Source organism: Petromyzon marinus, chromosome 24 (assembly GCF_048934315.1).
Source record: "Petromyzon marinus isolate PM22_M1 ecotype Great Lakes invasive population chromosome 24, UKy_Petmar_22M1.pri1.0, whole genome shotgun sequence".
Classification (NCBI taxonomy): Eukaryota; Metazoa; Chordata; class Hyperoartia; order Petromyzontiformes; family Petromyzontidae; genus Petromyzon; species Petromyzon marinus.
This window is the reverse complement of record NC_133690.1, coordinates 10991638-11018844: the sequence shown is the minus strand read 5'-3', so window position 1 is coordinate 11018844 and position 27207 is coordinate 10991638. Positions and strand designations below refer to the sequence as shown.

Genomic DNA, 27207 nt, shown 5'->3' with positions numbered 1-27207 from the left:
TCTGAAGGAGCGGGGAGCAAATGTGGATGATTAAGTCTGCCCAGGGCGGAAATCGCTTCCACCAAAAAATGAACTTGACAGTTCATGGAAATCTTGAGTTCAGTGTAGTGGGAGTTAGTACCATTGGGGATTATTTATCAGTTATAGCAAAAGGGCCACATGCAATAGCTTAATCGAATAATAATGTGGTAATTAATTACGGTGCTTTGTTGAGAAGGGTAATTAATTATTAACGTAATTTAATTGTAGTTAACAAGGATAAAACCAATGCAATCATATATTTTGATTGCTAGGCAATTTAGAGTAACATTCTATATATTTAATACTTTAAATTGGTTAACCTTAACAGTAACCCTTTAACTCATAATTACGAGCGTAACCTCCTGACTGCTCGAAACCACGATGAACACTCTACAATATTTTACTTTATAATCATGCGGTTTAAGCTTGTGTAACAATTGCAGGTTTAATAACATTCTTGCATTTGTTTTATGTATAGGACTGTGGTATTGATTTGGGGTTGTCGTTGGCTTCAGAAGATCGGCGGCATTCTTCCAATTAATGTTGAATGTTTCCCGTCATAATTTTTCCTAAATATAATAACCACCCAACGTTCTGCTTTATCATAAGATCAAGGTGTGGATTCTATATCATATGTTTGCGTGGGGGAAATACGTGAATTGAGGTACAGATATGTACGCAAACAACCTTCTGCAATTGGTGACAATTTTTCGTAACAAATGTGGCTCTGGTGTGGCTTTGGCATTCAAATCCAGACTTCAGCCACTCGTATCTAAACCGGGGTTCTAAAGTGCAGCGAGTTTACGGTCTCAGCCCAGTCACTAACGACTGGGCACAACAATAAAACCAATCGTATAGAAAATGCAGTTTGAACTTAATTTGGCTAACAATCCAGCTTCCGAGATGTGAAACACATCAATTTGAGTGACGCGCAATTAATATTTCTTAACCCGCAGGGCATGTGGGATAGTTATCCGCCTTGTGTGTAGATAAAACACAGTTACTGAAGGAATATGAACAGTAGTTCTACAAGATCTGCTTCCACAGGCCATTCTCTAATCAGACGGGCAGGCTGTGCATGGCACTGTGAGAGCGACGTGCAGATTCCTCATCTCATAACACGATGATGATGATAATGATGGTAGTACAATTGGAATAGAATTGAGAAAAAGAGACTATTGCATAAACAAAAAAACATATTATGCAAAGATACAGTAACAGAATGACAAGAGTAGACGAATGCGCAGGCAAAATTAAGAGAAGATAATTGCAGCAGTTTGTGCAAATGATTTACCCAGTCAGTCTCCAGACTTTCTGAGGAGGGTCCTGGCTCGGCATGTTTGATGCTTAAATTAGAGGTCTGTAATTGCGGAAAGGATAAACAGTATTTGGAATTTCCATATGAACGTTAGTAAAAATGAACGTTGTCTTTTTCATTTCATCATCGGCAACAGCAGCAGCACTTCTGGATGGTATCCCAATGTTGTTTTCATCCCTCAAGATTCGGAGATCTCGCGACGCGTCTCACTCCTTGTAATTTACGGTGACGTTCAGACCGCAGCTCTTTTGCTGGCATTGTCTCTTAATATCTCTCACATCACGGTTAATGGTATGGTTTATAACATGGAGTATAGCAGCGCATCGTGGCTGTTTCTCCCCCCTTCTCCTTTCTGAGCATAGATGGACTCGTCCATCTGAACAAAGCTCGTCGCTGTCCGTGGTGCTAACGTTGAAAAGAAAAAACCACCACCAATTTTTTCGCCATATGACATTGTAATGTATAATGACTTATTAATCACTCAGCTATTTCAATGCTAAATTCTATGCTAATTCCTTTGTCAAGGCACTCTGTTTCTTCTCACACAGCTTAAAGGTCGCGGTCTGAGCTTGGCTGTGTTCGCTCCAGCGCTGTCCTCCAGACAGTCTCGTCCCTTCACCTGATAAAGGCCGCTTGTGTTGTGGCCGAAACGTCGTGAGAATTTTATTGTGTTATTTTATTTTATCAATTTATTATTTTATTCTCATTCTACGTGACTTTACCGAAAGAACCAAAGAAGATGAATCCTTGCAGTCACGAAAGCTTTAAATCGAAATTTGACTTATTGTTAGTAGCTCAGCTGATTGGAGAGTATATAGAGTTTATTGATAACATTGATGTCATATTCTTAGTTCTTTCGGTAAAGTCACGTTGAAGGGACTTTACCGAAAGAACTAAGAATATGAATTACTGCAGTCACGAAAGCTTTAAATCAAAATTTAACATTGATGTCGTTTATATTTTAGTTTTTTATTAGTTTACTATATGGTATTCATTATATAGTGTAGTGTATACCCAGTTACTTTATGTTAATAGCTCAACTTATTGAAGAATATATTGAGTACATTTATTATATTGATGTAGTTTATACTTAGTTTTTTCACATCGGTTTATTGTATGATAGTTGGGTAGTTGCAGTCCTTTAGCATCCATATACTAAATGCCTCTGTTGATATGTAAACTTTGACTTTAACATAGATATTTCCGTGACCAGTCACATGCTAATCCCTCACATTAACATCATGCTAATCTCCCAGTTACATGCTAATTTCTGACTTTAACACCCTGCTGATCCAACACTTTAACACAGCTATTTCAATGCTAAATTCTCCTGTTTGATATGTAAACTCCTTTGTCAAGGCGCTTTTCTTTTCCCACCTAGCTTAAAAGACGCTGCGAATCTTAGCAGCGTTCATTGAAGCACTGTCATCCCGACAGTTCTGTTCCTTCACCTGAAGAAGGCTACTTGTGTTGTGACCGAAACGTCGTGAGAATTTTATTGTCTTATTTTGTTTTATTGTTTTATTCTCATTCTACGTGACTTTACCGAAAGAACCAAGAAGATGAATTCCCAACTAATAACGAACACTTTTAAAATAAAACTGTAATTAACTTAACTAACATGGATTTAACCAGCGACATGGTATCGGTCCTCTCAAAAGGTCTTAACTTTTGCTGTTGCCCCACGTACAATTCCAATAGATGAGATATTGCTGATGTGGAATCAGCAGTACGACACCTTTCACATAATGAGGCAGCGATGACTAGGCACGAGTTTACCAAAATAATCGAGAATAAGAAAGTACCAAAAATAAATATTAGCTTTAGCATAGCAAAGGACTTAAGAGAACTTCGACCAAACAAAAATATCCAAATTCTGGCGGCTGATAAAGGCCACACAACTGTGGTGATGTCACGAGCGGATTATGATAAAAAAAAATGTTAGATTTACTGGAGGAAGAAAGTACCTATATTAAAATTAAACGAGATCAAGATAATACTCTTTGGTTCTTTCGGTAAAGTCACGTAGTTAGAAATAAAATAAAATAAAACAAATCACGACGTTTCGATCGCAAAACAAGCGGTTATCATCAGGCAAAGGAGTCAGCCTCTAAAGGCAAACTGTTTATAATGGTTTGGGGATGGGCGTAGCCCAAGCGTATCAACAGCACCAGAAGCACGAAAGTGCACGAGTGCCAATGCAGCAACAGTGCCAATGCAGCAACAAGTTAAGTCAAAATACTGCAATCATTGCAAATTATTGTAGTTAATTCCAAAGGCTGAGCAATACCAAATTAAGTCAAGGGCCTAAATACGACCTAGACTGGATGGGTTACCGAAGATTCATTAAATCGGTATCCCATTACGACCCAGAGTAAGTACAAAAGGCTCTGCCACATATAAATTAACAAAATATGTAACTAAACAAATAGAGCCCTACATCGGTAGGACATCTTCATTCATAAGAAATACAGAACATTTTGTGAATGTGATCAAATATATTAAACTTAACCCACATGATATATCCTGGTGAGCTTTTATGTAAATGTTCTATTTACTAAGGTTCCGGTTAATGAGTCAATTAAATTACTTGATACGCTAGTAAAAAGACAGGTATACCAAAATATATTCCAAAACTCGCTGACCATTGTCTAAAACACATTCTTGTGGAGGGAGCTGGTAGGAACGTAGGGTTGCTCCATCAATGGCTAGGGTCAACGGCGACGTGGTGTATTTTTATAAGGGCACCACGGGGTGACCAGCCCCTCCCCACCCAGCCCCTCCCCACCCTCCCCACCCAGCCCCTCCCTACCCTCCCCTCCCCACCCAGCCCCACCCAGCCCCCTCACCCTCCCCTCCCCACCCAGCCCCTCCCTCCCCACCCAACCCCTCCCTCCCCACCCAGCCCCTGCCCACCCTCCCCTCTCCACCCAGCCCCACCCCTCCCATTTTTGGATGCACGACGGACGGACGGACACAATAATCCCCTGTGGGCTGGTGTAACCAGGAGGTTCCTACCAGTATAACTTATTTGTTATGGAGAGGTGATTTCTAAAAACAAAAAAGTGGAGCAGCAATGGGCTCTCCTTTGTCTCCTGCTATTGGGAATCTGTACATGGAAAACTTTGAAGCAAGAGCACTTGCCTCAAGTACACTAAAACCATATTTTTGGTTTAGATACGTGGATGACACTTTGGTTGTCTAGCCACATGGTAAAGATACACTTAATGAATTTCTAAATCATCTCAATTCGCAAAACCTGGCCATCCAGTTCACCATGGAAATATAGGTGAACAACACAATCCCATTCCTGGATATTTTGCTTGGACGCGGTCAAAATGGTAAACTAACACACACAGCGTCTACCGCAAGGGAACGCACATTGATGCCTATGTGAATGCAAATTCGCATCATCACCCAGCACAGAAATCCTCTCTCATCAAGACGCTCATACATCGGTCAAAAACAGTGTCAGATGGTGAACGTCTGAGGAAAGAGATTAAACATGTTAGAACAAGCGCTCCAATTAAATAGCTACAATAATGCTCAAATTAATAGAGCATTGAATGCCAAACCAAGATCGAACAGCAATACTGCTGAAAGCGATCAGATTTTTAAAACAATAAAAATACCATATGTTGTGAGGGTAACTGACAAATGAGCTCAAGTTTTGAAAAACTAAAATTCAGAGTAAGATTTGGCATGGTACACAATTAAAAAACGAGTATCTTGTACTGAAGATGAATTTCCTCAGTTATTAACAGAAGGTGTTTATCGGATTAATTGCTAATGTGGCAGATGCTATATTGGACAGAGGGGACGTAACATTAGCGTAAGACTAAAAGAACACCAAATAAATATTAAATACTCTCAAACACAGCTGTCAGCAGTTGAACATGCTTGCCAACAAGGATACTCAATTTATTTTTATAACGTTGAATTGTTGTATAAAACTAATTATAACTGGCCGAGACTAATTCGAGAATCCATTGAAATTGAGAGGAATACAAATAATTTTACCTGCTCTGACAGCTACAGGCTTAGTGCGACCTGGAAGCGTATTATTAAGTAATACATTGTACAACAGCATTCCTTATAGAGGAAACACATGCTAATTAACTGATTACTAATCTATTATATAATTACAATAACCTCCCCCTATGATCTCTTCACCTGATGGGTTCAGTGATAGTGTCATGTTGCTCTGTTTAAGACCTGAAGCAGGTGGATGGCTTCGCTATTCTGGAAAATCGACTCGTATTTTAATTGTAAATGTTGTGGATTTACTCTCCAACACACCAGTGGGCTGAAATAGTCACTAATTGGCGTGTTGTTTACGTGACAAACCTTACTGGCTGTGTTGGGCGGTGGAGGGTTACCACACATTTATACTTACGCGATCTAACCCAAAAACCTTTATTATGGACATTTGAAATAATTATTGCTAGACTAACCACCATCATAGAACAGTGGAATTTCAACCATTGGTTCAGGGCTGTTAACACGGTTAACAGGAGGCAAACACTGCTCCATAACTGTTTGCAATAGAAACCTCGTTGACATTGATATATTGTGCACACACACCACAGAAGTTATACACACACTCAAACAACAATATTTTGAACATTCATTAGTTATCGTGTACCATTTACTTTGTACACAATATTGATCTACTGGCCAAGTTGATTCTGGAAGCTTTTGGCCTCAGAATTCAGATTGGCTGAGAGCTGCCAAACAGATGGATGCAGGCTGAATCTGATTCTGGATTACAAATGCTGGCCAGACGCCAACGTTTTCAAAGTTCAAAAGGTTAAAGTAACACTCCTATCTGACGATGCCGTAGATAGTTTTGGAAGTAGATGTCTCGTATATATTTTGAGTCAGTCACGGCCCAGGTTTAGAAATAAAGTCCTCCGCAGTGAGAATGGTCCCATTGATAGCTGAAAGGGTAACTCTCATGTATTAAAGAATATGGTGGCAAAAATTTATGAAAGTGATGGAAAAACACAGCATTGCATCCAATGACATTTATTTTATAGTGAACAGAATTCAAGTCCAAGTAGTGTCCTGTTCAAATAAGTGTGGGGCAGTGCTCATCGCTTGCTTACTTCCTTTGAGTCTGTGTTGGAAATTCTACATTCCTATGGCAGGTTTGAGTATATATATTCTTGGTTCTTTCGGTAAAGTCACGTCGAAGGGAAACAATAACATAATAAAATATATATAAAACAGTAAAATTATCACGACGTTTCGACTGTAACACAAACAGTCGTCATCAGGTGTGAAAACCAACGGCAAAAAACATTTGAAAGAAGTGGGGGTTTGTATTTATTTATTTACTTTTAAACGTTAGCACCACGGATAGCGATTGGGCAGTTTGTTTAGAAGGACGAGTCCATCTATGTTCGGAAAAGAGGAGGGGGGAAACGAAAAATTAACGTATGCTGTCTGAAAGCCACCGTAAGCGTGAACAATCAATTAAGACCCGAAATGGTGTATCAATTCCTTCCAATGATTGTTAAGCCAGAATCCATCTTCTCGGTTGAAATTGTCTCTGTGTTTGTATATGTGGATCGCCTCATGAACGAATCTCTCATGGTAGCCCGATGGCTTGCAAAGAACCTCTGTCTTGGAGAAGTCAATGTCATGTGAGCCTACTGAATTATAACAGTGATCTGCCACGGCCGAGGTGTTGGTCCTTCCGTGTTTAAGGTCTGCTTTGTGTTCACGAATGCGGTCCAAGACATGTCGTTTGCTTTCTCCAATGTAACTACTATCACAGAGGCAACTTAGTTTGTAGACACCAGGGTACTGTATGTCCGGAATCACATCTTTTACAGACGGAACCAGATCACGAATTTTACGTAATGTGTTTGAGTATGTCGAGAGAACAACCACTCTTTGAATTTTCACAGAGCGCTACTCATTGTATTGACCACCAGTAGGGTGGACGACTTTTAGCTGAACCCCTGACCGAGTGCCAAGCCACAACGCTGTCATCACTGAACCACTCAGCCACATATTGTCCATAAACACAGGATAGCGTGATTACGATGCAGAGAATGAATCCCGCAGAACTTTTGTGTTTCACAATACTTTATTGGAGCATGCCATTTGTATTCAATGGAACACTCTTCATATCATCCACGTATGATCTCATATATATGCATGACAATAGCACCGACTGTAAATGGAATTAAACTAAATCATTATTGCCTGATGTTACTTTTTTTCCCTGTCAGTAACTGAAACAAGAGATAAATAAGAGTGATATTAAGCGGGAGGTTCGCTGGGTATTTGCATTTTTATTGGAAAGTCTTCGGAGTTAAAATAAATGTTTGAGGGACTAACAATGTAAACAATGGTGCGTTTGTAAGTGAATTCATTACTGCGATGGCAAGGTGATGTTGATAGGATCTTTTGATGTGGCCTAGCAGGGTTGCTGAATTAAAACCATCAATCTTTCTGAACCATAAATACGTCAAAAACGGGTGATGGCGAAAGATATCACACTGCTGTTCGTTGATTAAAAGCGAGTATGTGTTTAATTTCAGTGCATTGCACTGTTTGACTGCCTGGATGACGCATTGGGCGTGAGTTTCAGTCTTTTTTGTACCATTTGGTCATCCATCGCCTGAGCAGGTAGCCGCGCCTGGCGATTCATAACATCACATTGTTACCACGTTCGGAAAAAAAAATATTGCTGATTTGTCTGCAAACATCCGCTGTAAAAGACTCCAACATCCCACTAACCGACTACAACACCTCACTCTAACGGACTCTAACACCCCACTCTAACAGATTCCAACACCCCACTCTAACAGACTCCAACACCCCACTCTAACAGACTACAACACCCCACTCTAACAGACTACAACACCCCACTCTAACAGACTACAACACCCCACTCTAACAGACTACAACACCCCACTCTAACAGACTCCAACACCCCACTCTAACAGACTACAACACCCCACTCTAACAGACTACAACACCCCACTCTAACAGACTACAACACCCCAGTCTAACAGACTCCAACACCCCACTCTAACAGACTACAACACCCCACTCTAACACACTACAACACCCCAGTCTAACAGACTCCAACACCCCACTCTAACAGACTCCAACACCCCACTCTAACAGACTCCAACACCCCACTCTAACAGACTACAACACCCCACTTTAACAGACTACAACACCCCACTTTAACAGACTACAACACCTCACTCTAACGACTCTAACACCCCACTCTAACAGATTCCAACACCCCACTCTAACAGACTCCAACACCCCACTCTAACAGACTACAACACCCCACTCTAACAGACTACATCACCCCACTCTAACAGACTACAACACCCCACTCTAACAGACTACAACACCCCACTCTAACAGACTCCAACACCCCACTCTAACAGACTACAACACCGCACTCTAACAGACTACAACACCCCACTCTAACAGACTCCAACACCCCACTCTAACAGACTCCAACACCCCACTCTAACAGACTCCAACAAACACCCCAATCTAACAGACTCCAACACTCCACTCTAACAGACTACAACACCCCACTCTAACAGACTCCAACACCCCACTCTAACAGACTACAACACCCCACTCTAACAGACTACAACACCCCACTCTAACAGACTCCAACAAACACCCCAATCTAACAGACTCCAACACTCCACATTAACAGACTACAACACCCCACTCTAACAGACTCTAACACCCCACTCTAACAAACTACAACACCCCACTCTAACAGACTACAACACCCCACTCTAACAGACTACAACACCCCACTCTAACAGACTACAACACCCCACTCTAACAGACTCCAACACCCCACTCTAACAGACTACAACACCCCACTCTAACAGACTCCAACACCCCACTCTAACAAACTACAACACCCCACTCTAACAGACTCCAACACCTCACTCTAACAGACTACAACACCCCACTCTAACAGACTACAACACCCCACTCTAACAGACTCCAACACCCCACTCTAACAGACTCCAACACCCCACTCTAACAGACTACAACACCCCACTCTAACAGACTACATCACCCCACTCTAACAGACTACAACACCCCACTCTAACAGACTACAACACCCCACTCTAACAGACTCCAACACCCCACTCTAACAGACTACAACACCGCACTCTAACAGACTACAACACCCCACTCTAACAGACTCCAACACCCCACTCTAACAGACTACAACACCCCACTCTAACAGACTACAACACCCCACTCTAACAGACTCCAACAAACACCCCAATCTAACAGACTCCAACACTCCACTCTAACAGACTACAACACCCCACTCTAACAGACTCTAACACCCCACTCTAACAAACTACAACACCCCACTCTAACAGACTACAACACCCCACTCTAACAGACTCCAACACCCCACTCTAACAGACTACAACACCCCACTCTAACAGACTCCAACACCCCACTCTAACAAACTACAACACCCCACTCTAACAGACTCCAACACCCCACTCTAACAGACTACAACACCCCACTCTAACAGACTACAACACCCCACTCTAACAGACTCCAACACCCCACTCTAACAGACTACAACACCCCACTCTAACAGACTCCAACACCCCACTCTAACAGACTACAACACCCCACTCTGTTAACAGACTCCAACACCCCACTCTAACAGACTCCAACACCCCACTCTAACAGACTACAACACCCCACTCTGTTAACAGACTCCAACACCCCACTCTAAAAGACTCCAACACCCCACTCTAACAGACTCCAACACCCCAATCTAACAGACTCCAACACTCCACTCTAACAGACTACAACACCCCACTCTAACAGACTCTAACACCCCACTCTAACAAACTACAACACCCCACTCTAACAGACTACAACACCCCACTCTAACAGACTCCAACACCCCACTCTAACAGACTACAACACCCCACTCTAACAGACTCCAACACCCCACTCTAACAAACTACAACACCCCACTCTAACAGACTCCAACACCCCACTCTAACAGACTACAACACCCCACTCTAACAGACTACAACACCCCACTCTAACAGACTCCAACACCCCACTCTAACAGACTACAACACCCCACTCTAACAGACTCCAACACCCCACTCTAACAGACTACAACACCCCACTCTGTTAACAGACTCCAACACCCCACTCTAACAGACTCCAACACCCCACTCTAACAGACTACAACACCCCACTCTGTTAACAGACTCCAACACCCCACTCTAAAAGACTCCAACACCCCACTCTAACAGACTCCAACACCCCACTCTAACAGACTACAACACCCCACTCTAACAGACTACAACACCCCACTCTAACAGACTACAACACCCCACTCTAACAGACTATAACACCCCACTCTAACAGACTACAACACCCCACTCTAACAGACTCCAACACCCCACTCTAACAGACTACAACACCCCACTCTAACAGACTCCAACACCCCACTCTAAAAGACTCCAACACCCCACTCTAACAGACTCCAACACCCCACTCTAACAGACTACAACACCCCACTTTAACAGACTACAACACCCCACTCTAACAGACTCCAACACCCTACTATAACAGACTATAACACCCCACTCTAACAGACTCCAACACCCCACTCTAACAGACTCCAACACCCCACTCTAACAGACTCCAACACCCCACTCTAACAGACTACAACACCCCACTCTAACAGACTCCAACACCCCACTCTAAAAGACTCCAACACCCCACTCTAACAGACTCCAACACCCCACTCTAACAGACTCCAACACCCCACTCTAACAGACTACAACACCCCACTCTAACAGACTACAACACCCCACTCTAACAGACTACAACACCCCACTCTAACAGACTCCAACACCCCACTCTAACAGACTACAACACCCCACTCTAACAGACTCCAACACCCCACTCTAACAGACTCCAACACCCCACTCTAACAGACTCCAACACCCCACTCTAACAGACTCCAACACCCCACTCTAACAGACTACAACACCCCACTCTAACAGTCTCCAACACCCCACTCTAACAGACTACAACACCCCACTCTAACAGACTACAACACCCCACTCAAACGGAGGGCTCAGCAGCATAGCGGACTGGACTGTGCCCGACGAGGTGCCGCGTAAGGGAGTGACAACGTTTAAATTGTGTCCCGCTACCATATTGCAGAGTGACACTTTCCATTAATAGCCGTTGCACGTTAACCCTTGTGTTGTGACTGATTTTCAAATTGAATATAAATAATGTCTTCAAGGTCTGACTAAATCCCCCCCCCCCCCACCGTATGTAAGATGAAGAATAACAACTTGCAGCCCCTTTACAATCGGCACGTGTCAACCGTGGGGGTTGTGTGGCCTACTTCGCCACGTTAGCCAGTGAAGGCTGGTGAAGGACAGGGCCCCAGGGCCGCTTCAGGGAGCCACGGTGGAGAAATGTTAACTACCTCACCTGGCATACAGGAGCTCGTGTGTTTCATCCCAACCCTGACGCTTGTATATTTCGAGTTCGCGTGTCTCCCTCCTTTGCGGTCGCGTGCAATTCTCTCTGGCTCCTCCGGTTTTTTCCCCCTCCACATTTTAGAAACGTGCGTTTCGACAATTTGGCTGCTACAAATTTCCACATAAGCCACTTCAGCTATCATTTGCGGGCCAGGTCGCTTTTGAAAAAAAAAAGCTATATAGATCAGCGGGCTTTATCTGGTAAAATAAAAAAAGAGAAAAGTAAGAGAGATGTAACTCTCCACTGATGTTAGCCTGTCTGGATATAAAATGCTGGACAGCGCACTGACTACTGGGCCACCGCTCCCCAGATATTTTACCTGCGTGGTCATGGGATATTACTATTTGATGGATAACTCTGTGTAGATTTCAGCTAAGATAATAAGAAAAAACGTTAAAAAAACAATCTGTGCGTGTTTCGGCATGGGCTTACAAAGACACTTAGATGCTCATACTTATACAGTATTGTCTAAAGTTATATTTCATATATATATCATTGCATGCTATTGCTCACTGTGTGATAATTGTTATATATGTTAAGATTATAAATTTTGGGCCTGCATTGCATTCTGGGAAATACGCACAGTGCTCCATTAACTTTTCCAGAAAACCTTATCAACAAATTTACTGTTAATGCACAGCATCTGCCAGATTAAGAAACAAAAAATGCGGCATTTTACAACGTGCTTCATAGCAAAATAAAATGAGTGCTTGGACAGACAAAACCTCAGCAGAATATACAGTACTTTTTTTTGAGCATCTTAATTCGAATATCTCAAAACAGCTTATGTTGAAATTATTTCTCATCGTACGTAGCCAAACGTGCCAATCGGAGGTGCCGGGAAAGGACAACAAACTAAACACAAAAAGCAGTTCTTAAGAAATGCGCTTTCAATCTATATTTAACAGTGCATAGCTCCTGTGGCTTCCGGAAAAATAGTAAGCTTGTAGAGGGGAAGGTACAAATCGTGGATTCGGAAAACACAAATCATGGGTAGGACACACGACGAGAAGGAGTGATGTCCAATGGAGGAGACTGGTAAGAGGATGGCAGCCAAATAATACAATGTGTCTGAGGGGATGACCACAATGGAGATGGGGCGATGAGATACGCGCGTCAGAGACGTTCATGAGCTACGTTCATGCGCAGGCAGGAGTGAGACGGATCGTGGCATTGTAGGACAGTGAACGATGGTGATAGCGTGGGGAGACCTTCATCTAGCCATAGACAAATAAGATGGTGATTATGATGAGAGCAAAATGGGTACTCTATGCTAGTTTTTTTTAGTTGCTGAAGATTGAATTAAAAATGTATTCCTAATTGTAGGTGCTATATTAATCTCGTGCATACAAAAGCTCTCCTCTTTCCAACTTCACGCGCATCGAGTGACCGAGCGTAACTTTTCCACGTGCATGGTAAATATGACTTGATCTCTCCATGTATCCTAACTAGGACAATTCTCACCTTTCTTCTATCCTGCCGCTGACAAATCAGCGGCAGGACACGTGCCAAGAAAAACTCACCACAGGCTGGGGCCGGACCATTAACGGGGCAGAACATTGTGCACGTGGCGAGGCTCTTATTAGATGCATTCCAATCACTGGAGCTTTACGCTCGGGGTATAAGTTTTAGCAATTGTATTGTCAGAAGGCTGCCAATGCCCCCCCCCTCTCTCCAAACAATTTCAGTTTTCGCAGCACTAAATTCAGCACAGCTGGAACCTGACAATGAGATCACACCAGGAGCGCTGGAATTAAAGTGGGTGATTCCATTCTGAGAGCAATGTGAGAGGGGGATGTGGGATATGTGACTATTCGATAGTGAGCCGCTCTGGCATTTCAGCCTTGCATGGGCAGGAATTGATCTCGGGACTCCAGAGATATTTAGCTCACCGATTGAATACAGAGGTTAAGCCTACTGAGCCACCTTTGCTCAAGTTTTTCTGAGTAAGGCTGTTGTTCGGTGCACGTGCACGCAGGCGTGTGTGTAGTGGGTAGCCTGCTGCGCTATGAACGTGGCCAACACCAGTGACGATTATCTGAACTGGTCCTGGACCACCCCTAGGTCGACTCAGCCATAAATGAGTACCTGGTGAGGTGTGTAAACATCGCCACTAGGGAGACAAAGGCGGCCGGGCGTGGTGCTGACCACCCACCCCCTCGTGTGCCGTTCCAACGGTCTATTAATGGGGGATCTTTGTAAATTGGGTAGCAATCGCATTGGTAGCTCGTGCACTGCACTACGATCCCAGAGACCCGAGTCCGATGTCCTGGCAGGCGCTAACATCAGTGGTAAGTGATATGAGAAACTGGTCCTAAGCCTCCCTTAGGTCTACTCAGCCATACATTAGTATCTGAACATCCACAATAGGGTGACAAAGGCGGCTGAGCGTGTTGCTGGCCACACCGTGCGCCATGCAGGCCCGACTTAATAGGTGCTCGCTAATAGCACTTTACATAGTAGTCTGTTAGAGGTTATACGGGGGGATCTTTGTCTTTGTACTCACCGGTACTAGTGCTTCGAAACGTCGTACTCAAACTGTAAATGTTGTTGATTCACTCTTCAACACGCCGGTCGGCTAAAGTAGTGAACTAATTGTCTTTTGTCAACGTGATACTTTTTTGCTGATTGGCCGTGTCGGGTGGTGGAGGGTTACGACACATTTATAAATAACGCGATCTAACCCAAAAAACCTTTATTATGAATGATATTGGTCGCGAAAGCCTCCTACGTGTTAAACTAGTGCTGTTCACAGCGCACTTTGAACCTGATACCCCGGGACCCATTTCCAACGTTGCAACAACGCCAGCGAGCGGTAAAGTGGTCTCTGAAGCTGTTTTGGATCTCCCCTAGGTAAACACGGTCTTTAATCCGAGCAACAGGTGTGTGTGTGTGTGCAAGCATCAGCACCGGGGAGACAGCGGTGATCGGGACGAGGTCTGGAGCGCACCACACCCAAGCGTGGAGCGATGGGGTGGGAGTGGGGAGTGGGGCTTGGAGAGGGAATCATTTTTTTCCTTCACGTTTTTTCGCCGCTGAAATTGAAAGATCAAAAAGGGCACAAGCCCACGGCGCGATCCAAACCATGGACCACGTCGTGAGCCCAGTTTCGGCCCACGCTCATTCCAGCGGATGAGGAAGAGCAAGACGACGGGAATTCATTTCCGAAGCTCCTGGGCGTTGCCTCGCAGACCTCGGTCATTGGCGTCGTAGATGTGATGCGCAAGGAGAGAGAGAGAGGGAGAATCGCTGTTAGTGAGTCTCGCGTTGCACGGTGATTGCAGTGACGTAAGTTTTTTTTATTTCCCGGCCATGATCGTCGGTTATTATCTTTAATCGGGTGTTAATAATGGCACTCAGACAAATACGCTAACCGTCATAAAAATGTGTATTTTGCAAGTAATCAGTGCACTTCCGAATGTTGGAATGGCTTCGTATCTGCAAGGGCTCTACGCGGAGTAACATTTGTACCTATTTTTAGATCGTATAACGTATAATACATCCATATATATGTGCATAAGAAGCAGATATACCTCAGATATATAATATAAAAATGATGTATATTTTACGGTTAACCCATGACATTGCCAATGCGTGGCTCACAATGTCTAACAAAGGGAGGTGAACGTTTTTAAAGTGTCGGCATTAACAGTAAATCAGCGAGACAAAATAATATTATTCTGCGGGTCCGTGTACGCGCGGCAAAAAAACCGACGCAAACGTGACACACTTGCATTTAAAGTGGCGCTCGAACAGATGTAAGGCAAGGCCGAGGCAGTGAGGAACGTCTCATCACGAGCCCCTCCAGAGCCATAAGTAAAGATTAAAACGAGATGGTGGCAGAGCGAGTAGCGACGCTCTGAAAAGAAAGGCGAACCCCCCTTGCGGTGAGTGTAAATCACGAGGGCGTGCTGCTGTGCATTGCACCCGAGTCAGCGCAGGGGAGCTGGCGCCGCTCACATGCACATAACCAGAGCAATTTATGCCTGGATGACCGCCAAAAACTGGGTCAGTTTCCTCCCCCCCCCCCACCTCTCTCCCCCCACCCCTTTAAAAAAAAAACGAAATGCGCGACTGCTTTTAGGGTGAAGTCTCAAACCCAAGCGCATTTGTTTGCACTCCGGCTTTGTGTATTTGTTATTATTATTTCACTGCGTAAAATGTACCGCTGATTTTTTTTGTTTTAATGACAAAATGGGTTCTTATTTTCGCGTGGCGTTTACGTAATTTCTGCGACGTATATGCTTTATTTACGTCGATAGTGTTTTCGTTCGACCGTAGTTTAACATCTAATAAAGAAGCACAGCTGTCCCTGACTCGCACCGGTATGGTTTGGTTAAATAACCCCCATGACTTGCGCGATGTCGGGAGGCTGTTATCCAGCAGTGGATGAAAAAGAAAGCGAATATACATATTACAAATTAACCAAGAAGGTTTCGTGACATGTATGCCTTGCATCCAATTATGAGGCACTGCTTTTGAAATATATGTTTTGGCCATTTACCCATTACCATTTAAAACATCTTGCCTTACCATAGTTTAAATGAAAGCTGGAAACATGAGCTTGTTATAAAGTAAATGTAAAAATAGCGTTGACCTATTTTAGAGCCTATTAAGGAAGCCAACCAGAACTACTGCCAGCTTATGTGTTCCATACGAAGCCAAAATTTAACATTTTGGCACCACGGCAATTAGAAATACGCGGACGTATTTGTGAGACCCAATTGAAAGGTAGTTACATTTTAAAAGAAATAAATGCATGTAATCTGTTGCCTTCTTCAAATAATCTTTGTGGCATTGCTCAACACTCAGAATCAGAATATTTCTTCGGACTGGAGGAATCCGAAGACCTATCAAGCTCTTTGTTACAGACACAACAGCAACCGCCATTCGCCACTAAGTGGCGGTGACGTCACCACGACATTTGTGCCAGGCTATTTGCACTTTAAGGCCACGTGAAGTGTCAAACGCCTGCTGGCAGGTCACGGGACAGACCCAGGTGTTATGGGTTGACTGAGATGACTGGCCGATGCACCACCTGTACCCCCTACTGTGCCAACTTACGGATGTCCAGTAGCTCACAGATGTCCAGTAGGACAGCTGGGGAGCGGTGGCATAGTCCGGTTGAGCCAGCACAGTAAAAATAAAACCTCAACATTCCCATGGCAGGACCAGTGCTTTCATTGGACACCTGTTGACTGCTTGCAAAGTGGTACACATTTTAATCACTCTAGATGGATGATGGGCTTAAGAGACTCCAAACAAAGATTTGTGTTCACAGACTTCCAATAATAAGTCGTGCTCAGCCGGAGCACAAAATGCACAACGTTCGTTAAACTGACAGCTCCTTGGCATTTCACTGCTAGATGACGATCGCCTCACTCCGATTCGATCATGGATATTGTTCAACCGTACTTCACCATGCTGGTTGGTGCGAGTTGGCCAAGGGTGTGGAGTCCAGGACCAGTCGGTTTCAGGATATCGCTCGCCCACTGATGTTAGCAGTTGCCGAGATTCAAAACGTCAGTTCGCTGTCCACAATACCCTCCCCCCCCCCCCCCCCTCCTTTAACATACCATGCGCGTACAAAAAAAAAACACGCATTTGTTGCATGAAAAATAATTTAACAGTAAATGAAAAATTTAGCGAGACCAATATTGACCCTCTGGTCGCTCGATGTCTATTGGTGCTTGCACGCCACTAATTGCCCCAGAGATAAGCAGGGCCCCCCCCCCGCCCCCCCCCCCGCCCCTGGTTCTTGCCCAGCCGAGCCAATGACCGAAGAACCTCCGCCTGCTAATCCCCACGATTGGAGGCGGTGGGCTAATGATGCCGGGCGCGCAACCGCGGCTCGCCGGGCCTGAGGATCGGCGTCCTCAGACGGAAGCTCCAAATGTCACTCGGTTTAATTTGCACGTTGCTGGCGCTTTGCGGGGCGCGTGACAGCCGCCTTGAGTGATGTCGTTTGCCACCCACGCGGCGGAGAATTATAAGCAAGGTCGTTTAAAAATCCACTAATTGCGGGCCTACGTGCTGGGGAGGGAGCCGGAGAGAGTGCAGTGGTGGTGGTGGTGGTGACAGGTGTGGAGAGGTGAAGAGGCATTTATTAGCATTATTCGATTTACTACTCTTCCCTCTTTGTTGGAGGTGGGCGGGACTTGGTGGCTTTTGCATTCCGTCTCGCTGCCGCGTTCGATGCAGCCCAGTGCGTAAAGGCGATGGTAAAACGATAGCAAAGTGATATCGGAATGAAGTTGCGCGAGCTTTTGTTGCAAAGTTAACATTTTTACGGGCAATATTGGTTATTCAGTAATTTTTTTTTTTGGTATTTGGTTCAGTTTATGGACATGCTGTCGTTAATATGGAAATGTGTTGTTTTAATTAGTCAAAATTCAACATTGCATATAAATGTTGTGCAAATAATGGCGTGAGGAAATTAACTAATTACATAATTTACACTGTGCTGTTCTCGTCTTTGGGATTTTAAAAGTCGAGTCATCTTTGCGTGATATGAAAGGAGAACACATTTTTCACACTCACCATCACATCATCCATCAATCATGATCGCTTCTGCCATCATGTCTCCTGCCACAGGCCTCAGGGAGATGAACACAATGACATTACAAAATAAGCAACCCTTTGTGAGAGAGGATCACACGGACTATTCATTATGCGTGTGTCAGTGGTTTAGAACTAGAATTCCGACAAGAGTTTTGAACGACAATAGAGTTATTGTTGGGTTATATCGCGTAAATATATAAATGTGTCGTTAAACCCGCCACCACCCGACACGGCTAATTGTTTGTCACGTAAACAGAACGTGGCCAATTCGTTACTAGTACAGCACACCGGTGTGTTTGAGAGTAAACCCACAACATTTACAATTGGCATGTTCTGTTTACGTGGCAAACCTTACTCATAGCCTGTGTCGGGTGGTGGCGGGTTTAACGACATTTATAGTTATTCGATCTAACCCCCCCAAAAAACCTCTTTTGGATCATATTGCTCGCGAAAGCCGACATGCTAAAGAGTTTTGATGTGCCCTTTACACCGACGCAACAAACTCGCTTTCCGCAGTGCCTTCGAACTCCTCTCCTTGCAAGGGTGTTGATTGCCTCAATATAAGACTTTCCTTTGTTCGGTTTGAAACATTGCAAATCAAAGAGCAAACGCCAAAAGGCAATCTCTGGCTCCGCAGGATTCATCAGGCAGCTCCCGATTGTACATTCAGGCTGGGCTTTGCGGTTGTGTGCTTGGTCCTGAATGCGTTGCAAGGCACATGGACTGCATCTCAATACCGCAAAGTCTTTACTCCCCGCTGCAAACAGATTTAGGCTGCTGACCTGCGCGACCCTTGCGGAGCAAACGCAGGGGGGGGCTGCTCCCTGCGTGAAGTCTCCATTTTGCGCGTGCATTTATGCCGTAATATTCAGAGTGTGGTCGCCCATACAGTCTCTGTAACCACCCGCATAGCAGATGCCATAGGCTGCTGCCGGGCTCCAGTGTGGGCAGCAGAGGGCAGCCACTTTACTCTGCGCCAATGCTGTCGGCTCCTTTGCCTTCACCGGCATGCGTTGACTCGCGTGGTGAAGTGTGGTCTCGGGACCCTCGTGACTTGCATGGTGTGAAGAAGGCCCTCATCCAGCAGAGGATTGACAGAAGAGCGGGCGGCACGTGCTCATCTGGGCGTGTAATGATGCAACTATTAATCAGTACTCGCGCTTGTAACGCGCGCATGGGATCGTGCACATCTAAATAATTTATTATTTACGACTTGTGCAAACCATACGCGAATGTTAATGCCGATGTTACGTCGAAGCTGATGAAGCGAAGGAGGCCGTATGAAGGAGAAGGGAGGCAATCAGAAGCAAAGCAATCTGGACGGTGAAAATCAGGGGGCAACCAAGAGTTGATTCTTCATTTGAATTGCAACCCCAATTCATAACAATTCATTGAATTGCTGGGGCTTCGGTGGGGATGGGTCGTAGCGGGGTGGGTGAGGGGGGAGATGGCGGGGGGGCAATGGTCCGTCGTTTTATGCCGAGTATCTATTGACCTGCCAATAAAAAACTGCGCATGCAAAAATAATAGGATGCATAATTGCAATATTGCATGTGATGCAATGTATTCATAATTAATTCTGTTAACGGTTATTTTTTGCGCTACGCTCACTGAACATGTAACAAATGGAGGTGCTGGTCGTGCCGTTTATGACCCTGATTCTATTGGTGGCAAGAGGCTTCCACGACGGGACAGTCGGCGATAGTGGAAGCCAAAGAGTTATCGAAGACCTTGTGCAAGTCACCGGATTGATGAGCAAAGCAGTCTATCGTAATTACTGAAATTCGTTATTTCCGTACACGTGTTTAAATTTTCAAAGGTCTTAAGGTCAAATAACCTTAGTGTCCTCTCACTTTTGTTGGAGTACACGCTTGCAAATATACAAAAAATGTTACGAGCTTTTAAATACGTTAAATTAGAATCTTAATATATTTATAATTATATGTAATATGAATACGTTTTCGTGGTTGTGCTGTGTAGCTCTCCGATGTGTTGTAGGGTTGCACCGCGTGTTGTTCTCCAACATAACGTCCGACGTTTCGCTTCAGTACTGGGAGCCTCTTCAGCAATGAAACTATTCAGTCAGAGCTATAAATTATTGTAGTTTTTGTAGGGATAGTAGCACCGTATACAGTTATTTGCGACTGTCAGTTACTGTAATTGTAATCGGAAAACTTGTAATTTCAATAGAATCATCGTTGGATAATTTAGTACGGAACTATTCACTTGTATACAGTTGCTATGCAAAGAGTCAGCGTGTACAAGGGGGCAGGGGAATGTTGTTTGGGTAAACTAGCTGTGACCTGAGGCGTTCCAATGTGATAATTTTCTGCCAGGTTAGGGTGAATCAAAATGTACTTTGACTCATCAATAGAACCACAAACCCTCCATAAATCACCTGGACTAACATTTATCCGGACAATTTCACAAAATTCATTCGGAGCGAACAAAATGAGAGGATTTTTTTTTTTTTAACCCAGAATTTTTCATCTCGGCCCAGAGTAGTGCGAGGCCCAGCATTTTATATCATCTGATTACGGCGCCTCCTGCCAACTAAGCTCGTGAGAAACTGCTTCAGCATCTCCCAGTGTTATCTCGGCAGTCATAAATTCGTGGGTGAAGGGGTTAATGCTTTTCACTTGTGCCGCAGCCTAAGCCTCCATGCTCCTTGCCACCAATGTGCCACGTGCAAGGGGATTAAACGAACCGGGGATGAAGTTGCTCTCAGCATGTTATCCCTGCAGCAGCTTCAGTTATGGGCCGGGGGGGCCTCTCACAACTCCTCCACCGACAAGCTTCGTGGTTCCCATCACACCATCACCATCAGCCTTAAATCTATCCACTCCTGAATGTACTGTATGTTGAACTTCTTTCGCACCGTACGTATCCAGCTGTGCTAATCAGAGTTGTGCGGGGGAAGGACAACAAACTAAACACCAAAAAGGGATTCGAAAGAAACGAGATTTCAATCTAGATGATTTAAAAGTTGCATAGCTCCAGTGACTTCCTAATATCTGAAGGGAGAGCGTTCCAGACGGCCGCAGAAGCACATCTGAAAGCTCGCGATTCAGTGACCGTCTTTGTTCGATGGTTAGCCAAACGCTGCTGTGAGGCTGCCCGGAATTCGCGTGATGGTTTATAGTCCTTTGACGAGATCATCAAGATATTGTGGTTCATTTGTGGCAAGAACTTTTACGTGCAATTAGTGAGACCTTATAATGGCTGAAGGCCTCCTGCTTGCCATCTCCATCCCCCGTGGGCTTGCGACCGCAAATCCGCCCAGCTCCTGCACACCAGCCGATCCCCATGGTCACGTAAGCTTTGCTGTCCACATGGATCATAGTTTGGTCACATGATCGCAGATTTTTTTTGTTCGGCGCAGAATCAAATGGCATGTAATATCACGGGTGCCCGGTGTGATAGCAGTGAAGGGTTATTTTTGGTTGTCTTGCTAGAGGAGTATGTGGATTATGCCGAGATCAATTGCCAGTCACTCAACTCAAGGGCCCCAAATAGGAGTGTATCAAGGCATCGATTAATTCGATTCTTAAGATCAACGATGTATGTTTAAAATTGCGTGTTGAATAAAATGCTTTTCAATGCATGTACGTTGTATATAATACAGCTGCTAGAGGCCACTACATTCACCACAAAGTTAAGGAGAGCATTGATTCTTGACTTGAATCGCAAACCTGGGGCAATTTGCAGAGGCAGTTCAACAAATAGATTGTTGATCTGTTTGGGGAGTTTGAGTCGTATTCCCGTGTATGCTTGGAATTGCTAAATTAACTCCTGCTTTCTCCCATTAGAAACAAATATTTGTAAAAATATAATTGGGCAGATATCACCATTTGATTTTTACTAAAACTCATCCCTTTGGCTTGGCAAGGCTTGGCGTATAAACAGGGAAATATCACGATGCAATCATATCCTTTGGGGAATCTGATAATCCCACATTGGTGGGAACCAAAGGGTTAAATTGCAAGGCCCGAAAATGGTCACTGCTCTGTACCGACGACATTGAAAATATCATCTCGCCTAACTTTCCCCCTCTTATCTCATCTTTCTCACTTATACTCTCCCCTTCAGCAGCAAAGGCATTCAAGTGAACCTCAACTCGCAGAGAGGTTACTCTTTCCCGGCCCCTTCTGTCAAGAGGCTGCCTCTGTTTGGTATTTTTGTACGACTGGCTTTATGCTCCGCCCCCCCCCCCCCGCTGCCTTCGTCCTTAAAGGAAAGGTTCAAGACCTTTCCTGTAGTCTCTTGTCTTTGGATGACGTCCTCTTGCATCACGCCCTCTCCCCCCTCCCCCCCCCCCCGATCATCACCCTTTCTTTTCTCCCGCGTCCCCCCGACTAAGTATGGCGTACGTCGCTCTGGTCTTATTTAGACAGCGCAGAAATGTGAATTTTTGTCGACGTTATCGACTGTTAAGAAAAGCGAGTAGGTTTTGGGGGGAAGGCACGTCACACGACAACAGAAGGGGACGATGTATGTATGTTGAACTTCTTTCGCACCATATGTAGCCAACCGGTCCAGACGTCAGGGCTAACGATGGAGTGGCAGCCAAAGGAGGGCATATTAAACTAAACTATATATATTTAAAAAAAACTTAGATATTTTACCAGGTAAGGCCCACTGAACTATATCGATCTTTTCAGAAGCGACCTGGCCGCAAATGATAGCCATAAACGAAGTGGCTTATCATGTGGAAATGTTTACACAGTCAAATGCTCTAAAAGCTTGTCTCTAAATGTGGAGGGAAAAACCGCAGAGCCCGGAGATAAATCCACGTAACCACACGGAGAACATGCAAACTCCAAATATACAGGCATCGTTGGGGTTGGGATCGGGATCGAACCCATGCCTCCTGTATACCAGGCGAGGTAGTTAACATCTCGCCACCATGGTGCCCTCCGCCCGAGAATACAACCGCTGTGGAGATGGAGCGATGAAACCGGCTCGTGTGCATCTGTTAAATGGATCGTTTTCGTCGCAAGGCCACGATAGAAGGTGATAGATTGGGAAGGGACTCATCCAGCAGTGGTTTTATATCTTGACTGATGATGTTGATGATGTTGATGCGCACAAAAATTGTGCTGTTCTACCGCATGTCTGACCATCTCTCCTAAGCTGTTAATTGAAAATATCGCAAAAAAATAATAGTACTGGTATTGATATTGTGTTCTTTTGCAACTTTACAGCGTATGCAGGTGGCATTTGCAGTGAGTCTGTTAGCTGTGCTGTGAGGACAAGACTTATATTGCTAACTTGCTGGACTGTGGGTAAATACCGTGTGGGAACTGACGCGTTAATTCTCATGTACACCTCGCGGTATTAAATTCATGGCTTTGGAATGTATCGCTGGTTAGAGCCCAGGAGCTAAAGCTATGTGTGTGTGTGTGTCAGATCTAACACCAAGGCGAGGAGTGATCTCTCCCACCTTTGGTGTTTCCAACGTCTCACAAAGTTGTTTTGTTTGTGTGTCTGTGTTTTCCACCCCAAGATCTACTGGCAGTGCCCAAACACCCGTATGCGGCGATGGAAAACTGGGGCCTGAATGTGTTCGTGGAGCAGAAGATTCTGCTGGATCCTGGCATCTCCTCGACCCACTACTGGCTGGAAGCGACGATGGTCATTGCTCATGAAATCTGCCACCAGGTAGGCGTTACACCACGGGGTCAAATCCTGGTAAAAAAAAAGAAAATCAAACCGCGTCCACAAATTGACAGTTGGTCGTCTTGTCCCCCGCCATGTGACCGTGGCATTTCTCACCACCGAATCGCAACGCCGCTCTGCAAATTGGAGACGAGCCCCACCCAGTGCTCACTCGTTCAAGGAGCCACTTGGGCTTTTGGTTTCCAAATTAGCCTTCCTGATGAGGCTGCTGGGCGGCTGCGTTTACAGCGCACGACTTGCCCGTGCGTTAAGGGCTCATTGGTGGTTTCAGGCCATGCTCAATACGTATACACATCGCCTGACATTGCACTCTGGATATGTAACCATCAAGCCTGGCATCTACCCCTTTGAGGGGGGGGGGGGAGTTAATATGAATCTTTCAAAGGGATTGCTTTGGAAAAGTAGGCCATTGTGTGTAATGTATTTGAGAAAGCTTACACAATGGTTTGTAAGACTCTAAAAGTGACAATAATTTTGGTTATTTATGGTTATTTACGATGACGACGATTACAAATTCAGCAACTAACGTCAATTCCTTTCTCCGAGTTGTAGCCGCTGGTGTTGTGGCTGTTAACATGGCGTGGTGAACTGGTTCTCGTGTTGCTCTAGTAGTTGTACGTATGTACTTTGAACTTCTTTCACACTCTATGTAGCCAACCGTGCTAATCGGGGGGGGGGGGGGGGGGTGCGGAAGAAGGACAACAAACCAAACAGAAAAAGCAAGTACTCAAGAAATCCGTTTTCAGTCAAGATTTAAAACTGCACAGCTCAAGTGGTTTCCCGTGGTCGCTCCCGCGCGCGTGCCCCTGGTCGCGGTGCGGCTGTAGGGAGGCACTCGTCGCTCTCCGAGCTTTCTCACCGGAGCCATTTGTTTTTACCGCCAAGATCGGGGCGTCGTTGGGGGCGAGCTCTTCGCTGAAGCCTGCCACCGCCGGCGCTCGACGCTCCGCAACCCTCCGCCGGCGCTCGGCGGCGACCTCCACTAAATTGACGGCGACGTGAGAGCACGTTTCCTGAAAATTGGATCGGCGAAACGAGGGCCCGTGAACGTGGACGACGGGAGAACACTCACGGGCCTCGCGTTTTTGCCGCGCGACCCTATGTTCACCGCGAGGCTGCGGAGTCGGGCACAAGGCGAATATGTGCAAAACGAGAGTGGTTCCGCGAGTTTTGTCGGACAAGTTCACGTCGTTACTCGAGGGATGCTGCTGGAGAACGCGGGAGAATATGCCTGCCGAGGGTGACTATTCAAGGCTGGTGGTGATCAAGGTGACAAAATAAATAGATAGATTTTATTTATCTTCTTCTTTGGTTCTTTCGGTAAAGTCACGTAGAATGAGAATAAAATAAAATAATAAATTGATAAAATAAAATAACACAATAATATTCTCACAATAGTGAGAATATTATTGTGTTATTTTATTTTAGTGAGAATAATATTCTCACAATAGTGAGAATAATATTCTCACAATAGTGAGAATATTATTGTGTTATTTTATTTTATCAATTTATTATTTTATTCTCATTCTACGTGACTTTACCGACTTTACCGAAAGAACCAAAGAAGATGAATCATTGCAGTCATGAAAGCTTTAAATCGAGATTTTATTTATTTCAGCAGGAAGGAACCAATGGGGTTATCCACTCTTACTTCATGGGCGTTCTACGACGGTACATATGTTGTACAGTGTAGATGTTATTTACACAAGCACGGTTACATGGAGAATCGGTACTTGTGATTCACACGATACAGGAATAATAGGGAAACCGTCAAAAACGAAGTATGGGAACGAAAAAAATAACAACTTCAAAATAAGAATCTTCATGTAGACTCGAGGAATCCTTTACATTATGAGACCTCCAAAGCCAGCACTAAGATATAGTAATAGGTTTTTACCCTTTTGACTGGCAACAGATCTGACACCTTTATACAAGGGATCATGTTTGCATTAACCTCAACACTTGCGGTCAAAATGCAAACAAAAAGAGACAACTCTGATAATGTATTGGCGCTGTCCTTGAAATTGATTGGTCCACACCCGAGACAGCTTTTCTTAGAGCCCAGTCTCACGCGGTGTTGGACCAGATGACTCCAAAAGGCACACAACTCAAAGACAACGCACCATCAGAGTATTGAGAGCTCGGGGTAAGCATTTACATTATGAGACCTCCTTTATGACGTCGATCAGAAACATGGACACCGACAAAAGAAAATGGAACTCGCACCGAGTGACGGAAGGAGAAACGCGTGGATTGGAGGAGAAATGTCCGTTAGAGGCATCGCTGTGAGCGTTCATAAAAGTGAGCTTGGCAAGGACCTGTCGTGAGAGAGGACAGATGGCCAATGAGACTCAGTGAGGAAATCACCAGAATCAGAACATTTGTTTATCTTGGTGTATACTGAGCTATAAGAATACGTTTTTCCCCTTTTTTCTGGCATCCAAACTGAAACCTACACCAGAGACAGCTTTCTAAAGAAAGCCAGAGACAGCTTTCTACAGAGACAGCTTTCTAAATAAAGCTGTCTCTGTAGAAAGCTGTCTAAAAAAAGCTGTCTCTGGTGTAGACCAATCAGTTTGAAGGACAATGCATATATTATTAGATGTTTTTTTTTGTTTGCCTTCTGACCACAAGTATTGTGGTTAATGCAGACATGATTCCTTGTAAAAAAAGATTTCAGTTTTGTTGCCAGAAAAAAAGGGGGGAAACCCCTATTCCTATATTTTGGTACTTGCAAAGGAGGCCTCGTGATCTGATGAGCTATCAAGCTCTTTTTCTCAGATAACCAGTTGGGGGGCGGGTCAGAACGTTACAACAACAAACAGTACAAAAACACGACCGGAGTGGAAAGTGTAGGAAAGGTGAGCAAACCACAAAACAATTGAAAACTATTTTTTTTTTTCATTTTACCAGGTAAGGCCCACTGAGCTCTTCGCTTATTTTTTCGGGAGCGACCTGGCCACAAATGATAGCTCAACGAAGTGGCGTATCGTGTGAGAAAGAAGAGAAACACACCCAAGGTGATGGCCACCGTGGGAGACGACGTGACGAGATCACATAGCGCGCTG

The 27207-nt window shown here is 44.5% G+C and overlaps 1 protein-coding gene across 5 annotated transcripts in view; it reads left to right on the top strand.

The window, feature by feature from the left end:
- TRHDE (thyrotropin releasing hormone degrading enzyme) overlaps positions 1–27207 on the top strand; it is a 238351-nt gene that overhangs the window by 114208 nt on the left and 96936 nt on the right. For all 5 annotated transcript variants that reach the window (XM_032959912.2, XM_032959913.2, XM_032959914.2 and 2 more), the window contains one exon: positions 23967–24121. In XM_032959912.2, the coding sequence (XP_032815803.1) occupies positions 23967–24121 (155 nt within the window). The remainder of the gene's footprint in view (positions 1–23966; positions 24122–27207) is intronic.